The 21,769-nt window shown below is 41.1% G+C and overlaps 1 protein-coding gene across 3 annotated transcripts in view; it reads right to left on the minus strand.

Moving 5' to 3' along the window:
• RRN3 (RRN3 RNA polymerase I transcription factor homolog (S. cerevisiae)) overlaps nucleotides 1–17,905 on the minus strand; it is a 33,574-nt gene extending 15,669 nt beyond the window's left edge. Inside the window, exons 1-10 of one of the 3 annotated variants that reach the window (XM_008591725.1) lie at nucleotides 17,749–17,905; nucleotides 16,406–16,511; nucleotides 15,230–15,286; nucleotides 9,837–9,926; nucleotides 9,343–9,472; nucleotides 8,613–8,672; nucleotides 8,201–8,264; nucleotides 6,543–6,612; nucleotides 3,396–3,494; nucleotides 1,039–1,131 (exon numbers count right to left, since the gene is read on the minus strand). In XM_008591725.1, the coding sequence (XP_008589947.1) occupies nucleotides 1,039–1,131; nucleotides 3,396–3,494; nucleotides 6,543–6,612; nucleotides 8,201–8,264; nucleotides 8,613–8,672; nucleotides 9,343–9,472; nucleotides 9,837–9,926; nucleotides 15,230–15,286; nucleotides 16,406–16,511; nucleotides 17,749–17,837 (858 nt within the window). In that variant the 5' untranslated portion in view covers nucleotides 17,838–17,905. The remainder of the gene's footprint in view (nucleotides 1–1,038; nucleotides 1,132–3,395; nucleotides 3,495–6,542; nucleotides 6,613–8,200; nucleotides 8,265–8,612; nucleotides 8,673–9,342; nucleotides 9,473–9,836; nucleotides 9,927–15,229; nucleotides 15,287–16,405; nucleotides 16,512–17,748) is intronic. The other 2 variants (XM_008591735.1, XM_008591729.1) reach the window with 2 other exon arrangements.
• Between the last annotated feature and the right edge of the window lie 3,864 nt (nucleotides 17,906–21,769).

Here is a 21,769-nt window from a genome sequence, read left to right on the forward strand (position 1 = left end):
CTTTAAGATAAAAAGTAAAAACTGACATTAAAAAATTCACTGAAAGTGGTTTAGTGGGAAAACCCTCACAACTGAGTATTTCCTTTCAAAGAAAACACAGTCACCTTCCCAGGCAGAGGCTCTCATTCAGGAACGTGAATCAGAACCACTTGCGAAGTTTCAAATAAAAGGTCAGATTCATAGCACCAGTTTCTGATTCTCATTAGCAGACCCAAATAGAGCTGGCCATGGAAACCACTGATTATCCTGCCCCTGACCCCCACTCCTGGTGCCAGGTCCCCTTTTCCAGCTCAGGGCACCTGTCTCCCAGCTGCTTTGAGTGTTGGCTGCCAGCAGCTCACAGCTGACCCCCTTCTCTAGAGAGGTGCCCTCAGCAAAAAGGGAGTCAGGACTGTCTTTCCACTCCTTCTGCACCCCTCTTCAGAAACAATGACTGACTGACAAGGGGTCAGAAGAGGCCATCTCCCTGGTCACAAGCTGGGACCAAACTCTGGAGCAATTCATGCTCCACAGCACCTGGAAGGACCAGGCTAGAGCTACTTCTAGACTGAGACCAAGTCCTCACTAAGCTCCTTCCCCTGTCCTTTCCTGCTCCCTGACACCCTCTGTCCTAAGAGCACCTGAATTCCTGTCTTGGCCTCTCCTTCCACAGAACCCAACTTCATACACCACCCCAGGTAGAAAAGTACTGTTTTAAGGCACACAACTGGCAAAATGTAGAAACTGAACCGTAGGCTTTTCTATTTATCACACCCTCAGACAACGTGTGGTTTACAAACACAGAAAATTACACAAGAAGGAAAGTGAAACATACTTCACCAAACATAAATTCAAAGCCTTGGAAATAAATCAATTATACTAGGCAATAAATAACATGTCAGTAAAGTACTCATTTAAGGAATTATTTCCAAGCTTACTGAACTATTTTAATTGTTTTAACCTAAAGCCTTGAAAAAGATGAGAAGCCACTAGCTGTCTCTTCCCACCCTCTGAAATGCTAAACTTCCCATGTCTGCTTTCCTTAATAGAAATGCTGACCATATTAAACAATCCTTCTGTAGAATCTGTCCCTCCACAAGTCTGAGCTGCTGTTTCCTCAGCATCTTCAATGTCCTGCCGGGATGCATTTACCTACATGACAACAAAGAAAAAGAATAAAAGCATTTAACATATAACTATGCTATTTTGGGGCTGAAAACCCATCTGATATACATACTTTAAAGGTAGCCAGATTAGCACCATATACAGCACTATAACACAATTATGATATGAACCTATAAATTGATCTGGGTCATGAAGGAATTTAAATATTTTAAACCAAGCCACTTTTACTAAATACTTGAATAAAATCAACATAAACTCTGATGTGACGCTCTAAATCAGCCTCAACAAACGTGACATTTATTCCATCTCTTTCTATGCACAAGATACATAAGTGCTGTGCAATAGACATATCAGTCAACTGAACAGAAAAACGATAAACTGCAAGCCAAATTTGAAGGACTAATATTTACTGTAGTATATCACACTTCAAATATCTTGCTGAACATACCACTTAAATCATGCCTTTTTTATTATCTATGTATGATCTTCCTTGTAAACATATTCTATAATGTTCCGTGAAGTACCTACAAAAGACTTTACAAAGATCACGTATGCAGTTGGCCAGAGAGGTGTAAGCACTATGCCAGCAAGCCCAACTTCCAGCTCTTCCAAAGCCTGCCTCACTACATCTTCTCACTCCCCTATAGCACATGTTTTTCTCCACCAAGACATCTATCTGCTCAGTCCACAAACCTGCTCAAGTCTCCCCAATCCCAAACCATGCCTCTCTCACCCCTGCCCAATCCCCTCCTTACACCACAAACCCTCACCGAGGTCTCTAACAGCCCCAATTCCTAACCATTCATGCTCTCCTGAAATGCACTTTCTGCCTGTGCAATGACATGGCCCTCCAGCAGGCAACAAAGGCCACCTTCTAATCACCAAATCCAAGGACTCTCGCTTTTCTATTTTTTGTCTTTTTCATGACCGGTAAGGGGATCGCATCCCTTGGTGCGGCGTGGCCCGCACCGCGCTCAGCCAATGAGCGCACCGGCCATTCCTATATAGGATCAGAACCCGCGGCGGGAGCGTTGCTGCACTCCCAGTGCCGCACTCTCCCGAGTGCGCCACGGGGTCGGCCCGGACTCTCGCTTTTCTAATCCTACTTAAAAACACTGGCAATTTCTCATGCTGCTGACCACATTCTTCCTTCCTCCAGATCCTCCCTGGGTATCCATATTGTTAGTTTTCTTCCCACTTCTGATCACCTTCCCTCTCTCATTTTAAACTGCATCATTCCACAGGTTTGTTCTCAGTCCCTCACACAGAGCTACAACTGCTCGGTGAGTATTCTCCACCTAGCTCCCCCACCAGCAACTCAACGTGTTCAAAATGGAACTCATATCTTCCAACTTCCTCCCCTTGATGTTTCTTATTGCTGTTAATGGCAACACCAGGACTCGATTCCACAGGGAGCTACCTTTGAAGCATTCCTTTCCCTTGCCCTTTGCTTCCCCACTTCCAACTGTCTCCAGGGCCAGTTAACCTTTCCTCCACAATGCTGCTGGAATCCACCACCTCCTTTCATCTCCCCTGCACCTATTGCAAGCCTCTTTAAACAGACAAAAGTTTTACTTGTTCACAATTATAATATGCACTTGTAAAAAATTTCAAACACACAAAAAAGGCATACAGAATCGCATCTCCACATCACTTCCTCAGGAATGCCTTCCTTACCCAACTACATCAGGTTCCCTAGCTCAATTTCATTCATAGCATTTTTTTTTTTTTTGTCTTTTTTCGTGACTGGTAAGGGGATCGCAACCCTTGGCTTGGTGTCGCCCGCACCGCACTCAGCCAGTGAGCGCACCGGCCATTCCTATATAGGATCCGAACCCGCGGCGGGAGCGGCGCTGCATTCCCAGCGCTGCACTCTCACGAATGCGCCACAGGGTCGGCCCCGTTCAGAGCATTTTCTACAACAGCATTTTTACATTTGCGTGGCTATGTATTTAATGTCTTGTTCTCCAATCGTGAGAGGGGGAACTGTCCATAACTCTCAGCACGTAGATGGAGTTCAATAAATGTTACAAGAAATGAAGCAAAGGATGGCGGAACTGTGGATTCTTTTCTATTGTTTCACATACTGGGATTATAACAATGACAATATAGTCAATAAATGAAAATCAACGAGAGGCTAGGGCTGGCCAGTTAGCTCAGCTGGTTAGAGCACAGCCTTATAACTTTATAACACCAAGGTCATGAGTATGGATCCCTGTACTGGCCAGCCCCCCCCCTCCTTCCCCCCCCAAAAAAAAAATCAAAGAGAAAATAGATTATTCAATACTTACATCTAACTTGAGTAGCTTTTCAATAACAAGCTCCAGAATTTCATGCCTCAAGGTTGGAAAATATACACTAATTCTTAGTAAGTTGTGAACGTAACATTCCTAAGGCATAAACCATAAAAAGATAAACATTTCAACAGAGAATAATGTTTCATAATTATGTAAGCAAAACATCAGTTACACAAGCATTAGTTCCTTGCTTTTTTTTTTTTTTTTTTAAAGATGACCGGTAAGGGGATCTTAACCCTTGGCTTGATGTTGTCAGCACCACGCTCACTCAGTGAGGGAACCGGCCATCCCTATATAGGATCCAAACCCATGGCCTTGGTGTTATCAGCACTGCACTCTCCTGAGTGAGCCATGGGCCAGCCCAACCATTAGTTTCAAATATTTAAATAGAAAAAAAGATTATCCAGCAATACAGAAACTGTAACTTCTATATATGTATTATATTCAGTATAATTATTCCAACTATCTCCAGTAAATTGAATTTATAATTTGCCTGTTTCTACAGTGTTTTTTAAATAGCTTGGGATATAATTCATATACCACACAATTCACCCATTTAAAGTGTACAATTCAAGTTTTTAGTATATTCAGAGTTGTGCAACCATCACCCTAGCCAATTTTAGAATATTTTTATCACCGTAAAAAGAAACCCCATACCCATTAGTAGTGAATCTCTATAAAAAGTACATACCAGGCAACCACTAGTCTACTTTCTATTTCTATATATTTGCCTATCCTTCACATTTCATATAAATGGAATCACATAATACATGGTCTTTTAGCATATAAACCATTCCTTTTCATTGCCAAATATTTCACTGTAGACATACCATGTTTTGTTCATCTATTCATCAGTTGATAGGACACTTGAGTTGTGTCTACTCAGACTATTACAAATGCTGCTGCTATGAACATGCTTGTACAGGTTTTCGTGTGGACATATGTTTTCATTTCTCTTGGGTATACACCTAGCAGTGGAATTGCTGAGTCATATGGTAATACTATGTTGATCTTTTTTGAGGAACTGCCAGACTGTTTTCCAAAGTAGCTGTACCGTTTTACGTTCTCACTTGTGATGTACGAGGGTACAGAAAATTGTCAACACCTGTTACTGTCCTGTCTTTTTGATTATACCCATCCTAATGGGTGTGAAGTAGTTTTGATTTCCATTTCCCTGATGGCTGATAAGGCTGAGCTTCTTTCATGTGCTTATTCTGGACAAATGCCTATTCAGATCCTTTGCCCATTTTTAACTGGGTTATCTACCCTTTTACTATTGAGTTATAAGAATTCTTTATATATAAATGTCCTTTATCAGACATATGATTTGCAAATATTTTCTCCCATTATTTGGAGTGTCTTTTCATTTTCTTGAAGGTGTCCTATGAAGCACAACAGTTTTTAATTTTGAAGTCCAATTTATTTTAATTTGGTTGCTAATGCTCCAGGCGTCCTATCTAGAAACTACTGCCTAATCCAACGTCATTAAAATTTACATCTATATTCTTCTAAGAGTTTAATAGTTTCAGCTCTTCCATTAGGTCTTTCATCCACTTTGATTTCATTTTTGTATATGGATGTCCATACACTTCAGTCTTTTGCATGTGGATATCCACTTGTCCCAGCACCAGTTGTTGAAAAGACTATTCTCCATTAAATTGCCTTGTACAGCTGTTTTTTTTTATTATTAACCTTATATCCTATAACTATGCTAAACTCATTAGCTCTAATGGGTTTTTTGGCAGATTCCTTAGGATAACTTGTAAAGTCACATCATCTGCAAGAGTTTTACTTCTTCCTTTCCATCTGGATACCTTTTAATTTCTTGCCTAACTGCCCGTGGTAGACAAGTGGCAAAAGCAGACTCCTTGTTTTGTTCCTTATCTTACGGGAAAGCTTTCAGTCTTTCATCACTGAATAAGATGTTTGTGGGATTTTCATAGATACCCTTTATTAGTTTGAGAATGTTCTGTTTCTGACATGAAAGCGTTCTGGTGTATGTCAAACACCTATTGAGATGATCATGTGGTTTTTGTCCTTTATGGATGTGGTATAACATATTAATTGATTTTGGGATATTAAATCAACCTTGCATTCCTAGGATAAATCCCACTTGGTCTTGGTGTGTAATTCTTTTTATATGTTGCTAGATTCAGTTTCGCAGTATTTGTTGAAAATTTTTGCATCTACATTCATAAGATATATGGTGTTTTATAATATTCCACTTGAAGCAGACTATCACAAACATTAGCAAAAGTTATTAACTCCTTATTTAATATATGTAATATCTTATTTAGGAAAAAATAATCTATGCTTAGAAGGCAACCACTATTAATTATTGAAAACTACACAGATGATCTAAATATTGCACAAAAACTTAAGGAGAATTCATGTATAAAAAGTTCTGCTTTCATGTTCAAATAAGGCATGTTTATAATTAGTAATATATGGACTATTATCTTCTAGTAATTTTTATTTATTTATTTTTAAAAGATGACCGGTAAGGGGATCTTAACCCTTGACTTGGTGTTGTCAGCACCACGCTCAGCCAGTGAGCGAACCGGCCATCCCTATGTGGGATCCGAACCCGGGGCCTTGGTGTTATCAGCACCGCACTCTACCGAGTGAGCCACGGGCCGGCCCTATCTTCTAGTAATTTTTATGTGTACAAGCATTAAGGCTCTAAAGATATTTCTGAGATGGACTCTGACCTTGACTTGCACATAGTAGTAAGATAAAAAGGGACTGGGAATCCCTAGTAGTCACACTAAGAAAGGAATCTGAGTCAAATTCTTAGTCTTAAGTTCAAAAGCTGAAGACAAAACAATTTCTAAGAAAAAGACCTAGGGCCGGCCCGGTGGCGCACTGCTACAGTGTGCCGCTTGGGAGCATGGTGGCGCTCCCGCCGAGGGTTCGGATCCCACATACAGACCGGTTCCCGCTCACTGGCTGAGCGAGGTGCGGAAGCAACACCGAGGGTTGCGATCCCGTTGCCGGTCCCGGTCCGGTACGGGGGCGACACTGAGGGTTGCGATCCGTTGCCAGACACGGAGAAAAAAAAAGAAAAAGACTTAACATCCTATAAAGCAAAATCACACAAAACAACTTTTCCATTATTTTCACCAAGAAAAGATTTCTTACCAATGTTCTCTCTGATTTTCGAACAAATGGAAATTTTTCCACCAGTATTGGCATGAGAAACCACGGTGTCCTTTTAAAAAAAAAGTTCAACCAATTCATGTTAACTAGACTTTCTAGAAAGGTTACATTTCCATTCTTCTTTTTCTTTTTTTTAAGATTTATATGTGGGGTTTTTTTTCCTTTTTTTTTTTTATTGTGGTAAAACATATGAAACATAAGGACTGCCATTTTAAGCATTTTTAAACATACAATTGTGCAGAATTACACTCACAATGCTATGTAACCACTACCTCTATCTACTTCCAAAACTTTTTCATCATCCTAAACTCTGTACCCATTAAGTAATAACTTCTCATTTTCTTATTATCTCTCCCCCTTCCCACCCCCAGTTTCTCATAATCTCTAATCCACTTCTGTCTCTGAAATTTTTTTTTAAATTGACCCATGATAATTGTATATATTTATGGAGTACAATGTGATATTTTGATACATTCAGACAGTGTGTAATGATCATATCGGGATATAAAGCATATCCATCACCTCAAATATTTGTCACGTCTTTGTGTTGGGAACATTCAACATCCTCTCAACTAGCTACTTGAAGCTATACAGTAATTTGTTGTTGACTGCACTCTCCCTATATTTGCTATTGAATACTAGATTTTATTCTTCCTATCTCTCTACAATTTTGTATCCATTGACCACCTTCTCCCCATTCCTCCTCCCCTTACAAGTCTCTATAACCACTATTCTACTCTCTACTTCTATGAGATTGACTTTTTTAGCTTCCACATGAGTGAAAACATGCCATCTTTCTCTTTCTGCAGCTGGCTTATTTCACTTAACATAATTTTCTGTAGCTCATCCACGTTGCTGCAAATGGCAGAATTTCATTTTTACAGCTGAGTGGTATTCCATTGTGTATATATACCACATTTTCTTTATCCAATCATCAGGATAACATTTCCATTCTAAGAGCAAATATGAGAATGGATAGACACAGGAGCAAATAACAACCACTACCTCAAGCAAATGGAACTTAAAATGAATGTATAACTTCAGAGAAAATCTGTAATTACTTAGGGGAAAATAAGCTTCTATTAACTATTATATCAACAGCTCATCAAAGATGGAGCTTTTTTTGCAAAAGCTTAATAGAGCTTCAGTTTGAAATCTAAACATTTCCCACTACGTAATATAATTTTTAAAAAGGGGAGAATTATCAACTTGAGTTTAAGTCAAATAATAAACTTACAGAGGTAACTAGAAGTCCAACCCTCCAAAAGAAACCCACAAACCTGAAAAGCTTTTCTTAGAACTGGAGTTTTTATTCATATGGCATGACACAAACACTCAGAGATTTCTCACTGAAAAATTTTGAGTATCATATCTGTTGAAGATAAAAGCAAAATTCCAACCACTATACAAAATTTGGGGGAGAATTTATATATGAGGTTTGAAAAATAATAAAAAACAATGAATAAAAACAGAAATGTCATTTTCTATAGAATGTGATGTTTCATCAACAGGATACAAAAAACAAAGGATAAGACTCAAGTTTTGATGTTACTGGTATTTTATAATTTTCTACTAATTGATTATAATTTTCTTGAGAATTCAGCACCATGAATCAAAATCAGTAACAAAAGTATACTCACGATGGGACATATCTTGCTATTATTTGCAAGGCTCTGTGACATGTATCAAAATTTGCAGGAAGATCTACAAGCAGAAAAGTTGAGATTATGAACGAACATCAAAACAAAACTGAAAACTGAAAAATTATGTATGTGAAGCTAAAAATACATGCTAACCAAAACTGAATAATTTGTCAGAGAAATAATAATTTCAACCAACTACTGATGAAGACTAAATGGACTAGTTACATTAAGTAATGAATTTAGGTCAGCTGATTACATATTAATGCAAAATATAACAAAAATATTCTGTCAAAGGTTGTCACTTGTTGCTGTCTACTTAACTAGACTAGGTACCAGTATATTTTACCATTCAGCATGCATTTTTTAAGACACAGGAGACATTCTTTGCTTTAATCCTTTTCATACTTACTATCATCTTCATCATCAGAATCTGAAACGTCTATGTTGCCTTCCTTAATGATCACTCGGGCTTTTGAGGGAAAAAGAAATTACATTAATCTGTCATTGACTAAGAAAATAAACAGCTATACAAAAGAACTATTTTCCCATAGTGCAAACTCAGCACAATAATTAGATTACAATCTGAAAAAAAGGCAATTGCGGGCCAAGCCCGTGGTGCACTCAGGAGAGTGTGGCGCTGGGAGCACAGCAACGCTCCCACCGCGGGTTCGGATCCTATATGGGGATGGCCAGTCACCGCTCACTGGCTGAGCACAGTGCGGCCAGTCTCAAAAAAAAAAAAAAAGGCAATTGCATAGTTTTTAAAACAGCCCCCAATTCCTAGATGAGTTCTAAGACTTCATCAGAAGCTCACTAAAGCAGATTACAACCCATAAAAATCACAGCAACTGAGCTGACTAATTAGCTCAGCTGGTTAGAGCACGGTGCTGATAACGCTAAGGTCCAGGGTCCAATCCCTCTACTAGCCAGATGCACCCCCCAAAAAATATCACAGCAACCAATCAATCTAGACACCTCCACAGGGGCCCTTATAAGGAACAGATGTCTACTAGAACTCATGACAATACGATCTGGAATCTTCATGGTAAAATCTCCAATGTGTAAGGGGAAGGTAGTATTTTAATAAAGAGATGTTTAAAACAAAGAAATATCAAAGCAAGCAAAAAGTAACCACTTACGAGGTACAAAATGGGAAGCAATCATGCTGAGACATGGTCTAAGGAAGACAGTCTGTGCTGATACAAGATTCCCAAGAAAAGCCAAATATTCCTCCACCACTGTTTGACTTCTATTCAACCAAGGCAATCTCTAGAATTGGGAGAAGATAATAGAGACATTTTGCCGATATAATATATTCTATTTTCAATCTATTTTCTTTTTTTTTTTTTTTGTCTTTTGTCTTTTTCCGTGTCCGGCAACGGATTGCAACCCTCAGTGTTGCCCCCGTACCGGACCAGGGACCGGCAACGGGATTGCAAACCTCGGCGTTGCTCCCGTGCCTCGCTCAGCCAGTGAGCGGGAGCCGGTCCGTATGTGGGATCCGAACCCTCGGGCGGGAGCGCCACCGCGCTTCCCAAGCGGCGCACTACCCAGTGCGCCACCGGGCCGGCCCTCAATCTATTTTCAAAGTATTTATTTACATACTAGTCAGTGAAATAAATGATGAACTTACCAATAGAATATTGATAAGCTGTTCAAAATCTTTTGTCAAGTACATGATACAAGAGCGAAATTCTAGCAGCCAGTTAATGATCTGATCATCCTTAAACAAAGAAACAGAGAAGATTATATCTACCTTTTATCAATCATCTGTCAATAAAATTTAAGTTAGGGGGAAAAAGTCACAAACTTGGAATTGAACCAAAATTGGGTATCAAAACAGAAAAAAAGATATCACAATAAACTTTCCTATGAAAAAAAAATTACTCTAGTAACTCAACATACAGAAAAATAAATGTAATAGTTTAGCCGGATCACTCTTGTTCGCCCTTAAAAAGTAAAAACATGTCAAATGTTGACTTCTGGAACTTTTTAAAATTGCAGAAATATAGCAGATTCAGGAGTTCCAGTCAAGATGGCAGACTAGACAGTTCCCAGTGTCATTCTCTCCCACAAATCAACCAAATTTACAACTAAAAAATGTAACATCTGCCAAGCTGGGGCCGCTGGAGCTCAGGGGAAGAGGAGGAGAGACCTACAGAGTTCTTGAAGGCAGGAGAAACTACGATGAGAGAAAGAAAAAGCTGCTCTGAGCATTTCAGACTGCGGCTGCTTTAAGGCTCGAGCTGATGAGCACATGGAGCTGGAGCTGGCAGAAGCTGAAGCTGTGCCCTTCAGATGGAGTTACTCGGAGGCAGCAGGGGAGAAGAGGACCTTGGCAGCCCCCAGGACAGCAAGACCACTAATAGGTTTCCCATGGACCCACGCAGGAGCAAGGAGCTAGAACAACTGAAAAAAGGGAGCCATTCAGAGGCCGGTGAGTCATCGCAATGGAACAGTGCAGGGCACATCCCATGGGAATTGTTTGGAGCATGGGCGGTGGGCGATATGGGAACACCGGGAGAACACTGGGACACAGCAAGGACAGCCGACCTGCCCCCCAATCAGCACAGGACCACTCAGAGGAGACTGGTCAGGAATGCAGAATTGCATGGGGTGCAGTTTGATGAAAAAACTCAGGCCCAGATCAGAGATTCTACAGAACACAGATCCACTGGGTCTCTGGAGAGCCGGAAGTACCTATAAGGTCAACCATTAAACCCTGAGCTGCATAAAAAGTCTTCCCTAGGGAAACAGCAGCAAAGTAGCAATTTAAACAACCACAGCTCAAGTACTGGTTCCCACAGGAAGTTCCCCCATGTTAGAAGCAAAGGACAAAAAATTAGTTCGAGCCCAGGCACACCACCAGCACCTTGGGGCCTGCCTGGGAACCGGAGGCTTGGATCCAGGGACTGGACCCCACTCCCACTTCCAGGCAAACTGCACCAGTCCCTCAGGGCCTGCCCAGGGACCCGGGGCATGGATAAGGGGACTGGACCCCCCTTCCACAACCAGGCACACCAAGCCAGTGCTTCAGGTCCCACCCGGGGACCCGGGGTCTGGAGTCAGGGACCAGACCACCCTCCAACAACCAGGCACACCATGCCAGCACCTCGGGGTCCGCCCAGAGAACCAGGGCATAGAGAAGGGGACCGGACCCCTCTCCCACAACCAGGCACACCACGCCAGCACCTCGGAGCCGCCCAGGGACCCGAGGCATGGAGAAGGGGACTGGACCTCTCTCCCACAACCAGGCATACCAAGCCAGAGCCTTGGGGCCTACCCAGGGACTTGGGGCATGGAGAAGGGGACCAGAACACCCTCCCACACCAGGCTCAAAACACCAGCACCTCGGGACCCACCTGGGTACCCGAGGCATGGAGAGGTGGACCGGACCCTCGTTCCACAACCAGGCACATGGCTCCAGCACCTTGGGGCCCACCCAGGGACCTGGGGCATGGACCCAGGAACTGGACCGTCCTCCCACAACCATGCCAGCACCTTGGGGTCTGCCCAGGGACCCGGGGCATGGCGCCAGAAACCCAGGGCATGGAGCCAGGAACCAGACCCTCCTCCCACAACCAGGCACATGGCGCCAGTGCCTTGGGTCCTGCCCAGGGACCAGAGGCATGGAGAAGGGGACCAAACACACCCCACAACCAGGCATAATGGCAGTGCCAAGGAGAGTGCCAAAAACAGTACCTCCACGTGGGTGGCCCTCCACAGCCACCACAATAACCATGGCTGCCGCAAAAGTGGCTAGACGCCACAACCACCACGCAGATGGTCCACCAACCACTGGAGCATGCACACAAGAAGAGTCACAAGCAGAGACAAAGAAAAGGAAAGGATGTCTCTTTCCACAAAACTCATTTCAGAGTGACAGAAGAAGCATCTGCTCTATGATAATATTGGGGGACATGATCACATCTCTCAGCATTGGACAGATCATCTAGGCAACAAATTAACAGAGTAACCATTATTCTTTCTGAAGGAGAGAAGAAATCTAGGGTTATCAGTGGTGGGAGGGTGAGGGAGGTGGGAAGGAGAGTGGGATGGGGAGAGATTGGACAAGGGGTATAAAGAATAATTACGATTTGTAACAATATATATGCTAGTAATATTGATTTAATCAACATATCTCAATGTTCAACCCCAAAAATATGTACAATCGATTTTGATTCAATAAATAAGAAAAAAAAAAAGAAAAATTAATAGCAGATTCAAATATTAGAAGACGACGAAGGACCAGTAGCTACATCTATTTCCTCCATATTCAAGCTGACCAGAAAGCATGTTGATAACATTCAGTCAAGGCTGATTAACTAGAGTCATCAATAAATATAACTTCTCCTAAATCCAGCCTGTGGCTGGGTTCAAATGTATTAAGATGTCTTCTGTATAAATGATGGTCCACTACATGAAATATTTTTCAGAAAATAAAATTACTGTTCATAATAATTTTTGGTGACATGAGAAAAATTGCTAAACAAAAAACCCACAAAAATCCATGTATACAATATATTATTTATGTAAAATAAAAATATTATTTATTTTCATGCATATATACAACATATAAAAGAAAAAACTATAAGAAAAAGCCCCTCATTTGTGAAAGAAAATGGTCAATGCTCATTTAGACCCAGTAGGAGAAAGAGACATACAAATAAAAGCCATACAATGTCTTACCTACAGCAACAGACTATTAATAGGGAGTACCATTTAGTGAGAGCACACCATTTGCCAGGCATGGTGTTCAACACTATATGTATGTCTTTATCTAATTCTAAAAACTCTACAAGATGATAAGCTACTCCTGTTTTACAGTGGAGAAATTTGAGATTAAGGGAGATTAATAAGCAACTTGCCCAACCAAGAAGCCAGTAAAAAACCAGGTTCAAACCTGTACTTCACAGTCAAAGCTGTGCACCACCCACTCTCCCACAGTGCCTTGCTCTGTGCAGAGAAGGAGCTACCACCTTTCCCCACCTTCACTCAACTGCTGAGTGCTTTCTATGCCTTATGTGACAAACTTATGGGACTGGCCATTTTCTGATAAAATCCCAAGTAACTTGGCTGTAAAATAAATACATCACAACTCATTTGCACTGTGGTAATTTCATAATGTTCACAACGCTTAAGAATAACACTAAGGGCTGAGGCATGAACAAGACAAACTAAGTTATAGGCAAATAAAGACGAATAAGATTTATCCTAGCCCTCTTATACCAAAAAAGAGTACAACAGAATTACTAGGATAAAATTTAAATGCTCCATTGTAAAAAGTAAACCACTGCCAGACTTTGGTGCATTAGCATTAAACCATTATTAGAAGCAAACTACTTGCAACACTCCTCTGAACTAACAGAAACACAAGTGGTGTATGATTCTTGATATGTCAGCACCATGCTCAGCCAGTGAGCCAACCGGCCATCCCTATATAGGATCCGAACCCGTGGCCTTGGTGTTATCAGCACCGCACTCCTCCGAGTGAGCCACGGGCCAGCCCTGATTCTTGATATGTCAGCACCATGCTCAGCCAGTGAGCCAACCGGCCATCCCTATATAGGATCCGAACCCGTGGCCTTGGTGTTATCAGCACCGCACTCCTCCGAGTGAGCCACGGGCCAGCCCTGATTCTTGATATGTCAAGATACCAAAAATGAGAACTGCTAATATAAAATGCAGCAAAACACAAAGAAAATGGCCCTTTGTACCTGTAAAGAAGGCAGGGACTAGGAAAAGCTTTAAAGAGGAAGTGACACTTCGCTACCTTTAAATAATAACAGAGTGAATATTTTCCGGGGGTTATATTTCTTACAAAAGGAAAAGCATGTTTTCGGAAAACTGAAAGTAATTCTGAATGGCTGGAATATATATATATATATATATATATATAGTGTAACCAAGACAGCTAAATTTGGGGCACGAAGAAGGGCCAGACTGATCATGGAGGGCCTTGTAAGCCAGATCTGTAATTAGAAAGATCTGCTGGAAGCGTGAACATGGAGTAAATGAAGGAACAACAATCTGTTTAGAGAAAACCAGGGAAAGCTCCATTAAAGATGATGACATTTCAGCTGGGTTTCAAAGAGAGAGTAGTTTTGTAGATTCCAGTAATAATGGGAATAATAATAGTAAACACTGACACAGCATTTACTGTGTGCTGGGCACTGTTCTAAGACTTTAACATATACTATTAAATGAATATTTAGCCCTTACAACCACTCCATGAGGTAGGTACTACTATTGATTCCCATTTTGTAGATGAGGACACAGAAGTGCAGTAACTTGCCTTTGGTCACATAACTAGTAAGGAAAGAAGCAATGTAGCCAGAGCCCATGCTCAAACAGGTAGCAAATAAAGTGGACACAGAAAGAAAAGGGACATGCAAAGGCATAAAGATGAAAAGAAAAGACAAATTCTGGGACTAAAGTATTTAATGAAATTGAACATAGAAAAAACTGTTGCAGGCCTTGCTAAGAATCTGGTCCTTTATTTTTCCATAGACATGAAGTTTTTTTTACTAGGGAAATTACATGCTGAGACATGTGCTTTGGAGAGATGAGTCAGGCTACACTGTTGAGGATAACTTTGGGGTGGGGGTAAAGGGTTGAGATAGTGGAGGATTGGAACCTAGAGACCACTTAAGAGGTTATTGGAAGAATCCAGACAAGAGAGCACCAATAAAATGGGAAAACATGAAAGAATTTTTTTCCTCAAAGGATTTAGTGAATAAACAGATATGAGAAGTGAGAAAATCCAGAAAGACTCCAAGATTCCAAAGCCATGAGGGCACAAGGAGATCTCACAAGAAGAATTTGCAGAATGAGACGAAGGTTAAGTTTGGAATCAAACCAAATTTAAATTGATAGCAAATTTTAAAAGAACCTATCAAAAAGAATGATTAGAGATAAATGATCAGAAGACAGGAGGATTGAAGACACTGAAGGAGAGGTTTAAGAAGTAGGTATTTGTACAAAGTGGCAATAACTTTGCTAATGATCAAACACAAAATTATTTACCTTTATATGTGGATCTGACAGCTGGTTCTTCAACAACTCAAAGTCATTTTTTTCACCCTTAACAAGAAGGGGAAAAAATTAAGTTATGCTTGCTTTGGTTTCCTGTTAAATATCAACTGCAAGACTTTTAACTATACCTTAACATCTGACAAAATTACAAAAGGAACATTTTAACTTTCACACATCGATTGCGGATTATAAACTCATGATTAAAACCTCATGTTACTGGAGCCAGGCAACTTTAAAAAAAGAAAATGAGAGGGCCGGCCCAGTGGCGCACTGGAGAGTGCGCCGCTTGGGAGCGCGGCGGTGCTCCAGCCGAGGGTTCGGATCCCATGTGGAGACCAGTTCCCGCTCACTGGCTGAGCGCGGTGCGGGCGCAACACCGAGGGTTGCGATCCTGTTGCCAGTCCCCGGTACAGGTGCGACACTGAGGGTTGCGATCCCGTTACCGGTCAGTAAAAAAAGACAAAAAGAAAAAAAAAAAAAGAAAGAAAATGAGAAATAACAAAAAAGCCTTCATACTCAGGTATATTTGCATACTGACATTTAAATATGATAGTTGATACTCAGAATTCTCAAAAAGCAAGAGGAAAAAATTGCTGTAATGATCTAATTCAGGGGGAACTAAGATAGTATCCATTCATATATGTATATGGATATAAACAGCTATCACACATAAATGTACAGTCATTTACATTTTTTCTCTATTGCTGAGATTTAGTAGAATCACTTCTAAACTAGCAAACAAAAACCTCTATTAATAGAGATGATTTATTGTCCAAATACTTAGGTAATTCCTTAAGAAATAAAACGTTCTTAGTTTTTCATTCTAGCACTTGCTAAAGTTCTTAAAAGATACTATGTAAATAAATCATTTGAAGAGGTGAAACCTTAAGACATCGTTACCTTAATTTTGGCAGGGGAGAGTGGCAGGCAGCCCGCTGGTATGGGGATCCGAAACTTGATCTGGGAGTTATCAGCACCACACTCTACCAAGTGAGCTAACTAGCCAGCCCATCATTACTCTAATTTTGAGCTGACATCATGATGCTGTTAAATATTTGACTTCAATACTGGTATCTGAAATTCATTTTATGTCTTTTGGTCTTTAGTATAACAGCTATAGTTGTATTCTCACTGACAAAAACTAACCTCACACATATCTCCTCTTACCTTTTTGTACTTTAGCAAGACTTCTGCCACAGTTCCACCAAACCGAACAGTTTTTCTTGGGGGAGAATTGAAGAAATCATTCTCTAATGCAAGCATATCTGAAATTCTTAGAACCAAGATTACCAAGCTATTAAACTCATGACAGAGAATAATAAAAACTGTAATAGCTAACGTTTACTGAACCAACATCATTCAGTACTTAGACTACTGCTAATGCTTCTTGACTGTTCTCCTTGCTGCCACACTTATCCCCCAAAGATCCATCCTTTACTCAGCAACCAAATGATCTTTCAAAAAGTGTCTTCCTGCTACACTCAGAATAAAAATCCAAACTCCTTACTGTGGTCTTCAGGGCCTGCATTAATCTGGCCGCTGTCTGCCTCTCTTGACCTCATCTCCAACCACTTGTTTTACTGCAGCCACAGAAGTGTCGTTTCTGTTCTTCACACTTGCCAATCTGCTTCCCATTTCACTTGCAGTTCACTCTACTGAAAACACTCTTCCCAGATCTATACATGGCTGGATTCTTGTGTTCATTCAAGTTGAAGCCCAAATGCCAGAGAGGCCTTCCCCACAGAAATCTAAACTACTCAAACCCCCCTTCCCTCCCCCATTACCTGGTTTTATAATTTCACAGCACTTATCACTATCTGAAATCATCTTGTTCATTTTATTGGCCTATCTACTGTCTTTCTCCCTAGACTGTAAGCTCTGTTGAGAGCAAGGATGACGTCAGTCTCTTTGGATGGACTCCTGTCCCTAGTATCTAACACAGTAAGTAAAAGTTCAATAAATATTGTGAATGAAATTATACTAGGTTTGCTTAATTTAAATAGATTAGGTTGGCGAAGAAAACATAACATCCCACTAATGACTCTGAAAGTTAAACCCCAAGCGTTTTATGGATATTAGAAACTTTAAAAGTGGAGGAGCAAAATAAAGATCGTTAAACAAATGTGTCGCAACAAACTTCAAACAAAAAAATTTAAGAATCAATTTGCTATCAGTGAAGCATTCAGCTGATAACCCAAACAGCCCAGGAACCCCTTCCAAATCCAGACGAAGAAGCGGGAGGGAAGAGGAGTAAAGGAGCCCCAGGCCTCGGACGCTGAGAGGGAGCCCAGTGGGGAGAACGGGGACCTCTGGAACAGAGGACAGACTCACTTTTCCAAACCGCTCCTAACTCCACCACCCACGTAAAGGGAATGTGCTCACTCCCGGGAACCCGAGATGACACTCTCCCCCTGCCCCGGCCACACTCCACTAGCTCTGTCCCGGGCCTTTTCAGATGCACTGCCGCAACCTGGTCCCAGACATGCAGAAGGCAGCGGCCCGCATCTCACCCAGTCCTCGAAGCGCCCAGCGTGGTGACCGCAGAGGCCGCAGCGACCGCATCCCCAGGCAACCGCGTGTGAAGGAGCGGGGCCGCCATCGGGCCGGGCTAACGCGACGACTGCGCCTCGCGCCGGAAGTCCTATCCCTTCCAGCTACCACCTCTGTCCCGGAAGTCCCGCCTACAAGCAGCGAACTTCAGCCAATCAGGGCCGACACGTGGGCAGAGCATAGTGATCTCGGAGGGCTAGAGCGCCGCCAAAGCTTTCTCTTTCCAGCCATCAGGCGCTTCCTACGCGGAGGACTTTCTCCGCGTAGCGAGACTGGGCCCGCTGAGGGCGGTCTCCACTGTAGGGAGGATGGGAAGGGCCTCCTCTCTCCAGCCCGAGGATCCCAAAGAAAGGGTGCAAATACCCAGGAGGTGCTAAGCGGTGGCCGAGTTCCCCCGAGTACTAATTTTTTGCAGTCAAAACCACCCGCTGTCAAACTGAAGAAATTGAATCCCTGTGATTAACCCAAATCCTCACAGAGGAAAGAGGATTCGAACTTGGCCGCGTGACCCAAAAGCCTGAGCTCCACACCTACTGCACTATCTTCTCAGACACCCAAGATAATTCGATCCTCATGGAAACAGGTTCACCGAAGTGACCTACCCAAAATCCTCAGGGCTGTAGTGATGCTGGGATGAAAGAGGAGAAAGAGGAGACAGTTTCCAAGAGGCGTCACCCCATTAAATTAAATTTCCAAAGGAGGAACAGGACTCGGCCAGACCAGCAAAGCAGCAAAGGGTATTCCAGGCATAAGGAACAGCAGAGGCCAAGGCTTGGGGGCTGCGAGGGATGCAGAGAAAGAGGAGGGACCATCCCTCCCCTCAGTTTTTTTTTTTTTTTTTGGGGGGGGGGTTCTATTAAAGATGACCGGTTAGGGGATCTTAACCCTTGACTTGGTGTTGTCAGCACCACTCTCTCCCAAGTGAGCCACAGGCCGGCCCTCCCTCAGTTTCTAAGAGGGGAAAATGTTGCAACTTTTGGAAACTGTATAGAGCTATCAAAAATGCATAAAACCAGGTATGGCAACTTGCTAAATATAAAGTGTCAAGTTCTATTTTGCAACAGTGTGAAATCAGTAAACTTTCTGCTGTATCCATTTGATCCTCACTGCTATACAGTTCCTGGGAAATGCTGGGCAAAAATCATCATTGTCCCACGAGCAGAGAAAATAATTGCACCCTCGCTCATGAAGATACTTCAGGATAGCTGTTTAAATAGGACGCTCTTCCTCTCCACCCCTAGAACAAAACAAAAGCAAAAACCCGGCCACAGTTCATCGCAGTACAAGTGTAACCATGCTGTCAAGCAATCTGACAATTACTTTATTCTTTCATTTAAAAAAAGTCCAACACGTACAAAATAATATGTTAATGTAAATTATAAAACGTAAAACCAACACCTGTGACTGTGCCACTCAATTTAAGAAACAGAACATTAACCTGTATGTGCTAATGAAGCTTCCTGTGTGCTCCTGCCAGATCCCACCTTTTCCCTCCTTTCCTCTCAAAAGTGATCACTATCCTGATTTTTTTTAAAAGATCATTTTAGCTTTTATGTAATTACCGTATATATTCCTAAACAATATACTACTTTTGCTTGTCTTTGAATTTTATAAAATTATTTCCATGTTGCATTATACTGCTGCTTGTTTTCAATCAACATTATGCTTCTAAAATCCATCTCTGTTGTATGTAGTTGTGGTTCATTTTCTTTGCCATGTAGCTTTCCATTATATGACTATATATAATTTATTCATTTTTTTTATCACATTTAAATGGTTTCCTTTCGACATTGTTGGGTGGGAGGGAGGAGAGGGAGGAGGGAGGGGGGTTTCAGTAATGGGCCACAATAATCAACCTCATTGTATATCGACAAAATAAAATTAAGAAAAATAAAATAAAATAAATGGTTTCCTTTCTTTTCTCCGCCCCTCCACTATTATGTAAATTGATGCTATGAATATTCTTACAGAGTGTTCTGATGCATATGTGGTAGCATTTTTCTAGGTTTGGAGGGGTACACAAGACACCGCCAAAAGCTTTACAAAGTGACTCTGCCAATATACACTCACAGCAATATCTTCTTAAGCTTGAGTGCAGCTTATTTTCCCAAAGCAGGGCTAAGAGTAGCCTGCCATGTTTAAAATTTTAAGTGGAACCCTGAGCATAATACAAGAATCAAAATTAAAACTAAATAGCATAATTCACTGTTCGAGTTCTTAGGTCATGTCCGTTTTGGGGGGAGCCTCTCTACTCAGTCACCCTGTTTAACAGGCCAACTTATCTTGCGAGGATGAAAGTCTCCTTTACCCAGTCTTCCCCTCCCCAGAGTTCCATCTTCCTTTGTCTCCAGCCCTAATCAAAGAAAATAAAGACCTTCCCTGTTAAAATGAAAAACAACAAAAAAAGCAAACAAGCATTAACATGCTACCTGCAAAGGCACAACCTTGCCCACAATGTAGCTGTTCTTTTACATCACTGTACATTACATTGTCCATAACTGTTCTGAGCTTCTTCGTTCCAGAATGAATTTTTGCTTTATTTTTATATACCCAGAAGACCCATTAAACTGGTTTTTCAAAAAAGCAGTCTTCCCTTAGAGGTAAATTTTACAACCATCCCTAGAGTAGTTCTGTTGGTTAAAGCTTCTTGGCTTGCTAGTAACAGAAACTTAACTCAAGCTAGCTTAAGCTGTGTATCATTACACTCTGGTGTAAATTTTGATATTTGGTATGCGTCAGAATGGAGTTTTCTTTTCTTGTGCAGATGACTAAAAAGCATAGAGTCTTCTATGTTTATATGGTGCCATGAAGTATAACTCATATAAAATGGAGGAAGGGTATGTTATCAGATTAAACGTGATTAATTTTTAAAAGTTTTTATGTCTGAAACTGTTTCATTAGTTTTGCTGATAGAATTTCATCCTTTAGAGCCTGAATTCACATGGAGCAGGATTCAAATCCCAGCTTTGTCATTTACTCTCTTACTTTTGGCAACTGCTTCACTGTCTCAGAACTTTAGTCTCTTTATCTATAAAATGGGAGTAATTTATTTTTTTGAACTATTTTAGAACTATTGTAAGGATTAGAATAGAGCACATAAAGCACAAACCACAAAATATGTGAAAATGTGTAGGATACAATAGGTGAGTAGGTTCTTATTAAATGACTAGTATTTCCCACTTATTTTACTGTAAATATGAGATAGACTGGGATACTTGATGTAGCTGCAGTCAGATAAAACTGACCTGTGAGGCAGACAGAGATATTGATATTGTCTTAGTCTGTTTGTATTGTTATAACAAAATACCTGAGACTGGGTAATTTATAAACAACAGAAATTTATTTCTCAAATTCTGGAGGCTGGGAAGTTCTAGATCAATCAAGGAGCCAGCAGGTTAACTGCCTGGTGAGGGCCCAGTGGCTGCCTCCAAGAAGGCACCCTGTTGCTGTGTTCTCTGGAGAGGACAAATGCTGTGTTCTCACATGGCAGAAGGGACAGAAGGGCACAAAAGAGCCTAGCTAGTTCCCTCCAACCCTTTCACAAAGTCGGTAACTCCATTCATCGGGGCAGAGCTTCCTAAAGGCCCCACCAAAATACTATCACATTGGCAATTACATTTCAATATGAATTTTGGAGGACACATACAGCAGATAAATAGTAAAAAAGAAAAAATTTCATAAATTGCCCACTAATGGTAAAACTTCACATATTTAGCACTTCATTACTTCAAATACAGTTTTTTTCCCACAGGAAACAACTTTTTTTTTTTAACTTTTTATTTTAAAAACTGCAACTGATGACTGATTATTTAGGACTTGGTTATCTAGTTATGAACTATTTAGCCCCTTAATTTCCTGCCGTGCAATAGAAACAGGAAGAAAAGAAATGACGTGTGTAGAGACTGAACCATCTTTGTGTTCCCTGCAGACTACATACTAACCTAGCACTTAGTATTACTAAATAAAAAATAAAGCAATTTT

The sequence above is a fragment of the Galeopterus variegatus genome, unplaced genomic scaffold (genome assembly GCF_000696425.1).
Source record: "Galeopterus variegatus unplaced genomic scaffold, G_variegatus-3.0.2 Scaffold150, whole genome shotgun sequence".
In the NCBI taxonomy this organism is placed as follows: domain Eukaryota; kingdom Metazoa; phylum Chordata; class Mammalia; order Dermoptera; family Cynocephalidae; genus Galeopterus; species Galeopterus variegatus.